The 10,114-nt window shown below is 44.7% G+C and overlaps 1 protein-coding gene across 1 annotated transcript; it reads right to left on the bottom strand.

Moving 5' to 3' along the window:
• Window positions 1-527: 527 nt before the first annotated feature.
• Window positions 528-9,533, bottom strand: vax2 (ventral anterior homeobox 2). The gene is made up of 3 exons (XM_068755989.1): window positions 9,299-9,533; window positions 6,356-6,543; window positions 528-1,004 (listed from the first exon to the last, which is right to left on the bottom strand). The coding sequence occupies exons 1-3, from the start codon at window positions 9,531-9,533 to the stop codon at window positions 528-530; spliced, it is 900 nt and encodes a 299-aa protein (XP_068612090.1).
• Window positions 9,534-10,114: the final 581 nt, after the last annotated feature.

Here is a 10,114-nt window from a genome sequence, read left to right as displayed (position 1 = left end):
GTACAAAAACTACTGCTGGACACCAAACAGACTGATATTAAGAGGCTGCTATTCTTTTTTTCTTTTTTTTTACCAAAATGTGTACAAACTGCCGTTTGAAATCTCTCGTTTCATTCAGATGCCGATCCAGCCTGAACTGTCCGTGTCAAGTATTTTTCTTTTTTTTTTCCTGAACATGAAATGAAGAGAGAAAAACACACACACAAACTCACTCGACAAAAAAAAGTCACGTCAAACCACTGCGAAGAGAGTGGCGCTAAAAACATCTGTCAGGGTTCACACAACAGACACACACACACACACACACACACACACACACACGACAATTTAGCAAAAAGTCACAAGTTGTTGTTGTTTTTTTTATGTGGGCGGGTCCCTGTCTCATGGCATCCTTATCGCCGTTTTGTGTCAGTACGCCATGACGTGGAGCGGAACGGCGACCTGGTGTCCAGGTTTTCTCTGCCGTGGCGCTCAAGGAAAACGCTCTGACGAAGACGAGTCCCGGTCCTCAGCGAGGGACACGTCCCTTAAGAAACCGTCTTCTTTCCTCCTAGATCGGACTCCTTCCTGTCCAGCCGCATGTACGGCTCAAAAGCTGAGGAACCGCATCCGTAGGCGGATGTCAGTTCGTGGTGTGCGCCCCCTAGCAGCGGCATGGAGAAGCAGAGGGAGTGCGGCGGCGGGACGCCCAGCCGCGGTGATGGCGGGGGCAGCGACAGTCCGAAAGTTCCACCTGGCAGGGAGCAAGGAGGGGTGCCGCCGCCGATGCTGGGCGAGGTGGAGGAGCCTCCACCCGAGCTGCTCAGCAGGGAGCCATTGTGTGTCGGATGCCCCAGGAGGGCATTCGGCGGCGGGGCGGGCCCCGATAGGAGGCGCCCCTGCTCGAGGAGGCGCAGGATGTTGCAGGTGGCCAACGACTCGTTGGTGGAGGAGGAGCGTTTGTCGGAATCCTTGGTGGTGTCCTTCTTCTGTTTGGTGCGGCGATTTTGAAACCACACCTTGACCTGCAACAGAACCAGGGAGAAAGGTTCGTATTGTCGAATTCACAGGAACGAGATCGACTGAAAACCTCTCCATCCCGTGAAATCACAGATCAACATGCTCTTATAGCACAAAAAGCAACCACGAAAAAAGGCCTTTACACTCCGGCGCCGGCTGCGTGTTGCAAAAGGAGCCCGTAAAAGTCGGGCTCAACGGGGCAACTGGGGCAAGTGAGATCATAGTTTTTCGGCTAGTGACCACGACGCAAATAATGGGATCGGAGAGGATCCCTCAGCTCAGGGAGGAATACTTACACCGGCAAAGTCTTACCGGACCAGACCCAGAGACCCACAGAGGGAGGGGGGGGGGGGGGAAGGGATGACACATGGGGGGGATGAGCAGCAGAAATGATCTGTCGCTGCATCTCCTCCCTCGCAGTCTATATATAGTTATCTAGCAAAGTGTCCTCGATGACCCTCTGCCAAATACTACAGCCTATAAAAAGATTTAACTGCAGAGGAAATCCCCCAACCAACCAATCCCTGCCCTCCGTCCCCATGCTGTGGGCGTGGCTCAGTCGGTTCACACCGTAGACCTCTAGTGTTTTACAGGGATTTTGTTGGGGGTGGGGGGGGGGGGTGGGGGGATGATGAGAAAAGAAGAAAGCAAAGCTGCCTTTGGTACATCTACACTATTGGATGTAAATCCTTTTAATGGGATCCCGGGTTCAGAGACGGGGCAGAGATTACAAAGGGAAATCTGGATCGAGTACGACCTGCATTTGCCCCTGGCCTCGCCCTCTACACCCCGCCCGAGCCCCGCCCCCGCCCCCGGCGTTCCATGGAAATTCCCTGACACTTATGAGCAATATGAGGTGGTGGGGGGCTAAACCAAGACTGATGGAAGAAAGGCAGCGACAAAAACCTATAAGAAAACGGTTCTATTAAAGAGGTCACAGGATGGGTTAAAGCGCTTTCTTTCCGTTCTGATTTATGTACGTTTTTAAGTATGGTATGTGTTGGTTTGAAGCTCACTTCCTGTGGCTTTGTCTGGAAATGCATCAAGGTTCAGGGAGGAAGACGTGAAGTAAAGGTGAAGAAGACTGGAGAGAAAAAGGAGGAGGACAACGAGGCACAAGGCGGAGGATAAATGAAAGGATGGGGGGGGGGGGGGTAGATGTACGCAGGGAGAGGTGATCAAGCCGGTATATGCATGAATACACAAGGCAGTCGGGCAGAGGTCAGCCAATCAGAGGCCTTGGCTGTGAATCCAGGCAGCTGCAAACGGAGCGCCAGACAAACCGGGCTTGGAGTGGAAAGGTTAAGCCAGATCAGGACCTGGTTCTGCAGATCGACCGGGGAATCCATACGTGTCTGTTCAACGCATCCGCTGAGCTCTGACACGAGACTCTGTCCAATTAAAGCAAAAGCACCTGGGACCGTTACGAGGCCCACTTCTTTTTCTACCCCTCACCCCACCCTCCTGTCATCCAACCCACCATGTTTAGCTTATCCGCTCTGCTGCTGGAATGTAAATGTGAAACCAATGAATGTTGCATAAAACTTTTGGGGGGGGGGGGATTTTCAGAATAAATCAGCCATCCAGCTCCCTCAGAGTATTTACAGTTGGTACCCAGTCTCTGTTTATTTAAATTAATTTTACTTATCTGTAATGCAGACCTGATATTAACCAGCTGAAAGTGTTCACAATTAAAATTATAGCAGAATTTTGTTGGGTTAATCAATTTAACATTTGAACATTTTCCTGGTGATAAATAGATAACTTAATTCCTATTACCGGTATGTTCCGGTTATCTGATTAGCACGTCAGAGACTTGCAGGTTTCTTCCCAAACATTGGCAAGTTGGACAGAGGTTCCTTTTAGAAGGATGACTAAGATTAAAGTCGGAAAAAGAGTTTCCTCACAACACACACAAAGCACAAAGGCAGCAAATGTTTGGTCTGCATCCCTTCCTATTTCTTTCTCTATTCCCACTATTGGGACAATCCCGGCTCTGTGCAGAGGCCTCTCCGGCTGCATCTGGAACGGTAAACGTCATAGTCCGGTCCTCTCTACACACTCCAAGACAGGCGTCCAGACGCGGTCCGACACAACGACACATTAACACAACTTATCCTCACAGATAGAGAGAACTGAGAGAAGGTGTTGTCTCCCAACAGGAAGTGGGTATCTATCTACCGTTTAACAAAAGCAAACATTTACCCACATCTGTGCATTATTTAGTCCGGAACACATTGAAGATTAAACGTGCGCTCTCGCCATGCACCAATTTGCCCGTAGGATTAAACCAGTTTAACGCAGCCAAGAGACCATTAAATCCATCGCTTCTCCATGGAAGTGCTGCACACAACAATAGAATGGCAAAATATATGTCAGCTGCGCTCTACTCAGGATTGTGGAAGAGCTTAAAGTGGGCCACACAGCATGTTGAAGAGAAATCTCACACACTGCCAGACGAGCCAGAGCCAACGGGACACTTTCAAGAAAGTTTGGTCGATTTGTAGAATTGAGGTAAATCTGAATAAATCAGCCTCCAAAGTGTTCTTGAGCTTGATATGCAAAACCCAAAGCAAGTTTTTATATACAAATATAGATACAATTAAGTTGTTATAGCTTCCCCCCGCGGGTTTAGAGTTTCCCCAACAATAATAAAACCTGGAAGCAATGATAATCTAATACCTTCAAAATAAAAGTTGAGGTGAAGGTCCATCCATAGTGTCCTCTGTCTATACTGTATACACTGGGCTTTGCGCGCCCCTCCTGCTGTGTTGCGCTGGAGCTGGGAGCCACCTGCTGGGATGAACGGAGCTCTCGACTCGTATACTCGATTACTCGGTCGAAAAGTTCGATTCGTTTGACGGTGCTGATGTTACCGCGAGGTAAATATTTGATGGAAATGCGTCGCGCCTTTGATATCGGACAGAGATCAGACAGTTTGCAAAGAAAAAAAAGTTTCTCCTTCTGCTCCAAAGACTTTCTCTTTCCTTCGATGCATCATTTCTGAACTGGAAATCATTTCGCGACCAGTTTGAGTATACCTGACCGATTAGTTAGTTACACCATGGGTCAATAACCAAATCCCTAAAGTAAAAAATAATAATAATTATAGGGATTCCATTATTATTATTTTTTGTCAATTACATGAAACTAACAAAAATTGGACGTCAAATTGATTTTTTCGTTTTATGTAAACGAAAATCATAGATAGATAGATAGATAGATAGATAGATAGATAGTGCATGCAGTGCCTTCTGAATAGCTTCAAAAGGTTGAATGAAATAATAATAATAAAAAATAAATAAACAATAAAGGGCTAGTGGAGGGTCTTTTAAACCCAGCGGCCTTTAATGTGGAAATCAAACTAGTTTCTGAAAGCATTGAACGGTAATCAAAAAACATCTGTGTGGAAACCGCATGAAGCAAACACGCCTCTTAAAATGGGCCTTCAGCTTGGAGAGCTTCCATCTTTATTTTCTGATTGGCCTTGAATTGGGAATTTGATTAAAGCCATAAAAACGCCACAAAGAAAAATAAGCCAACTAAAAGCCTTTTTCGATCGCGCCTAAAAGCTGCTTGAATAGCGCACGCTGCAATGAGACATTCCATTTCACTGGGCTGAATATTTCACGCCATTAATGCGGAGGATATTTATTATTGACGTTTTCTTCTCGCTTGAAGGTCGGACCGTTTCCGGGCGCCCTCGTTCAGCCAATCACCTGCCGCGGCCCTGCGTCTCCTCAGCAGCAGCAGGAAGCAGAGGGCCTCCCATTAACACCCTTAGTGTCAGCACTAATGAGGGACTGAGGGGCTGCTCAGTGTTCCCAAATCCAAAAATACACACACATCCAACCATTTGTGTGCGTGTGCGTGTGCGTGTGTGTAGGTGTGTTTCGTGCGCCACATTGATGCTGCATAAAATGTATGCAACAAGTTTTTGTTTTGTTTTTGACACTGGAATTGTTTCTAAGCCTTAAAACTTAGTTTGTACTCAAGGGTGCTTTCACACTGCACCAAGAGGACTCGGTTCCTTTGGGAGCAAATTCTTGCATTTATAAATATTGTTCTTTGCCCTTGTTTTTTTTTTTTTGTTTTTTTTGCCTCAAAACAGATTTGGTTGATTTTTATGTATTTTAAATTTTCGATTTTACCTCCGCAGAAGCGCTATAGTAGGATTTGCAGAAAGAAAGTTGGACAGTTATGACCAAAGGAACAGATCTGGGACTCGGGTATATTCAGGTTTCACAGAAAGTTCACAACTGTGAAATAACAAATAATAAGATAGAACTAATTTATTAAACCTAGTTCATTTATTTACACAGTTTGGTGTGTATGTTTTTCCACACACACAAAAAAAATCATCCCTGTTTTTATGATAAACTTTGTCAGATTGCAAATGTCCTTGTTATTTACCGGACAAAATGTGCGGTGAGCGCAGCTGAGGAAAATACTCAAAATAAAATAAGAACATCACAACTGAATTCCTAAATTGTAAATATGCAGGGATTTGCAGGATAATGCGCATCATGTTTAAAATGTGGATCCCTAAAAGGTCTTGTTTATTTAGATCTGAGGGACAAGATCTGAATCATGCCTATAAATATACTCCCGCTGTGAGTTAAAAACAAATTTGCTCTGGTATATGAGCAGTCTGCCGTTCAGTCCATTATAAGGCCCTGCGGAATAAACGGAATAAGACAGGACACGTCCTCTGCCTGCGTGCGTCATGTGGAAACGGTGACGCACAAAATAAAAACAAAGGGGATGGGCTCAGAAACATTTGAATGGAGCGCGGGGTCGGTGAATGAGTGACATGAAATGTTCGAGCCCGGACAGGCCCCATCATCGGAACGACGGTTACTTTTTTTTTACTTTACACAAACACACAGACGACTAAATATTATGACTGCCGGTGGCGCGCTGGAAGCAAAGAGGAAGTTAAAGTGTGTGTTTTTTTCATTCTACCAAGGAGACAAATAAATAAATTACATATGTATTTATTAATACATTAAATAAACGAACGGGGGGGGGCGTTCTTTTACTCCTCCCCTCTGATTGGTCAGGAAGTCAATTAAAGGCTCCAAACAACAACTGTCAATAATTTGATACATTTTTAAACGTTATTTAAACCGAAATGACCTGGAACTTTGTTATGCTAAACGAACATTTGTTTCCAGGTCCAGAAAAAAACAAAATACAAAACAAATACAAAACAGCCTGTTGTTTATAGCCTTGAAACATGCTAAAGCGCTGGCTTAAATTCGGGGGGGCTGCCAGTTTACCGGTTGCTATGCTAAATATGTATATCCTTATTAGCATTTAGCATCTCCCCGCCGACGCTAACGCGTCCTCTTACCTGTGTTTCTGATAGATTCAGCTGTCTGGCTAGCTCGGTTCGCTCGCGGCCCACCACGTACTGGCACCGCTGGAACTCGAGCTCCAGCCGGTACAGCTGCTCGGCCGTGAAGGAGGTCCGGGTGCGCTTGGGCCGGTCCAGGTCGAGGCCCTTCGGCAGCACAATCTCTCGAATGGTGCCTTTGGCGTCTGCGCGGAAGGAAAAAAATAATAAAGTCTTACACAACCCTACGCTGAGAATGCTGTTATAGACTGATACATTTATTCAGTCAATTTTCTACTGGAGTTTTGTGATAAAAATGCTTTTCGATGGATGGATGGAGGGGAAATACGCATATACGTGGTGCCAAACGCGTAATGGGGATAAGCTATGGGCTAATGGAGTCTCTTCAGCTTTCAGTTAAGCCAATGTGTTTAACGCGAGAGCGTGTTTGTGACACGTTGGAGAGAAAAAAGGGCTTCGTGGCGACTAAATACACAATTATACGTGATGAAAATAACACAGGAAGGCACTTATGAGGCTTTACTGTGATTAAATTATCTGGCTCATAATAAAACTCGCCTCATCCATTTTCACCTTGCGCGTAAAATCTCAGGCGTGGCTGCACACATACAAACTAAATCATATTTTGGTTGCTTTATTTTCTAAAAGTCAGCATTGTTCAACTGGAAAATTTGCATCTAGACGTCTTTAATTGAGGTTTTTGCGCGTTATGCCCTCATTTGTGTTCGTCTGACGTGAAAGACCGGCTTGACTGTTCATGTTTAATTCACGCTTAGCTTTTTAGAAAATGTGTTCAAACGTGTATTTCTATCTGCTGTTGATGTCATATACCATTAATCAAATTGATTCGATATTTTTTTCCAATAAACTGGGAAAAAATGAGCTAATTTCGTGAGGGGGTAAAAAAAAAAAAAGGCCTATTTAAAAACTGCAACAAATAAAAACAATTAGTCAGGCACTGCACCTTTCTATACAGAAAACCCATTTTGTACTTAATATATGTTGTAATTCTGATTATTTTTTTTGGGGGGGGGGGGGGTGACAGAGTTTTTGGCACAATAAATAGTTGTTAAACACTTTCCCAATTCAAACAAAGCGCGGGCCAGACGGGACTTTGAAGTCATAAAATATGCACGCAAATAAAATATGAAGCATCTTGAATTAAATATGAAACAAAACCGATTGAAACACCCATCTGCGGTCTTTCTTTATATGAATACAACCAAAAACAGTAACTTTACGGTAAATATGATATTAAAATAGGTGTACAGCTACATGTTTATTTAGTTTAGTCATGAAAGCACGCTGGACCTGCAATGGCACATCTCCTGCATGAAAGAGGTAAAAAAAAATACATTTGGATGAAAATCCCAATGGAACGGAAATTAAATAGTGAATTAAAAATCCGCGCCCTAATCGTTATTAAGCATGTTACTTCATTCATAGGCAGTGGGAAGTTATTCTTATAGTATTTCTATATGCTTGCAGAGGTTTCCATCTTTACGCACACATAATAAATATAGCTTTGCTTCACGAGTCGCCATGCAGACAAGATTCCGCACCGAGGAAAGCAGAAAACCTCCTTATAAAGACAAATATTGGCGTCCGTTTCCACGCAGGGAAACTGTCTCCATGCAGAAGGGGGTAAAATAAAATAAAAAATAGCGTCGAGCGAGCAATACGCAGACCTGCTGACCTCTCCATGACCTCTCCGCGGAAAACAAGAGCAACCGAACTGCACTTCGTCAGTAAATAAACACGCAAAAATAATATAACAGTTAGAACTAATGAAGGAGCTCTAAGACAGACCAGGTCGTTTCAGATGCATATTTATTGTATATCTTTAATTCTCTGTACCTGATTATTATATTTTCTGTGCCTCCTCCGATGTTCAGAATTGATCACGCAATAAAAAGAATTTGCAATCAAGCCACCTGTTTTCAAATATCACAGGTGCAAATAAACTATAACGTGGAAATAAATAAATAAACGTTCCAAATTCCAAATTCAGACAACTTTGTTGAGCTCCACTGCAACCAATTCACACGTAGGCTTAAAATACAGAATAAGAACAGAAAGAAAAAAAAACATCTATTTGAACTGTGACTTGTGTTTGTCTCCATTTCCTGGGATATTTTTTGGGGAGGGTGACGTGTCTACAGCCTGCAGGGCCTCCATGCGGGAGGGGCGTGGACGCCCCATAATGTAGAATCCAATATTATTCTGACGTTCATCAACATTACGTTGGCACACAAAGGCACACGCACCTACACACACACACACACACACACACACACTCACACAGAGACAACATTTCGGTGTGTGTTTCTTTTATAAAAGTGACACAGCCTGCCGCGATGAATTTCACCTGATCATTCTGACTAATTTTCCTGGCGCATTTTCCTTTGTTTTCTCACTACCCCCCCCCCCCCAAGTCTAAAATAACGACGTATAGCCTAATAATTCTAATAATTAGACATTTTAATTGTATTCCTAACATTAGGTCAAAACTATTTTCTGTGCTGTTTTTTATTTTATTTTATTTGTGTTACTGTAATTCTAATTTTAATGTCATTCTTTCGGGTGTGGTCCGGTGTCCGGTAGAAAGTGGCCTATTGTGTCACAGCAGCCCCCCCCCCAGAGATGATGCGGTGTAAACCAATAAATTAAAGCCTTTTATATCTATAACATTATATGTCAGTTGATATTTTGACTGTAATAGTTTGACGCCACCTTATATTCGGCTTCTCGATATTTAATTGTCTTTCAGTTAGCAGTGTATAATTTGGACATTGGTTGTAGACCATTCACTGATTTTGAACATCGTGACTATAAAAATAAATAAATAATATTGATAATGCAAACGAGACATTTTCCAGTCTTGCGGAGCAGATTTACGCACCAGTTTAAGCCGTTTGTGTTTCCGTCCCACGCACTTACCCCTCACTAGTATCCTCCGACAGTAGTCGGGGTCCACCCCTAAAAGTTTGTCGTGCCCGTCTTCGCTGGAGGACGTCGGCGTGGACGCTGAAGTCCCCGGGGTATCGGTGGAGCTCTGAATCGGGGACCGGCTCCCGAGCTCGCCGCGGCACTTGGTCTCCATCCGGTCCGGGCACAGCGGGTTGGGTCCACATCGGTGGTTCCCATCGCCCATGGTCGTGGCCTGATCGAACATCTACAAGTCACTCTCTCTATAGAATTAGATGATCTCTTCCTCCTTCTGTCGCTGCTGCTCACCCTCTTCTTACTTTCTTCTCCTCTTTGCAAGTCTTTTTTCCCAGAGACGGAGAGAGCATGCCCCCCCCCCCCTCTTCCTCAAAAAAAAAAAAAAAGTAGGTCCAGTTACGAGTCAAACATGCGGTCCTGAATGCGGACCGGGCTGCGCTTCAGGTGTCGCGGCGGCATGACGCACCGGACCGCGGAGTCAAGTGCGCAGGGTTCCTGCTCTAACTAGAGGAGGAATGCATTGTGCAAGCCTGTAAGGTACGAGGGGGGGGGGGCAACCAGATCTGTGAAGGAGTGGGGCGGTGCTACGAACAAACAGACCCACGGACGGAGGAGCGGTCAGACTTCACCGTGCGCTGCAGGGAGGAAGGTTTCTCCTGAGAGAGTCCAAAAGCAGCAGCTTGTTACTTCAACCCGGACGGATCGACTGCGTCTTGTTGGCGGGGGGGGGTTCCACATAAATGGGGGGGGGGGGGTCTTCTGCTTTTGAACCCCCACGAGAAAAGATGTCTGTGTTGAAACCCTGCAGGA

This window comes from Brachionichthys hirsutus, chromosome 23, assembly GCF_040956055.1.
Source record: "Brachionichthys hirsutus isolate HB-005 chromosome 23, CSIRO-AGI_Bhir_v1, whole genome shotgun sequence".
Taxonomy (NCBI): Eukaryota; Metazoa; Chordata; class Actinopteri; order Lophiiformes; family Brachionichthyidae; genus Brachionichthys; species Brachionichthys hirsutus.
Note: the sequence above shows the minus strand (reverse complement) of the source record. Positions and strands in the feature narration are given on the sequence as shown.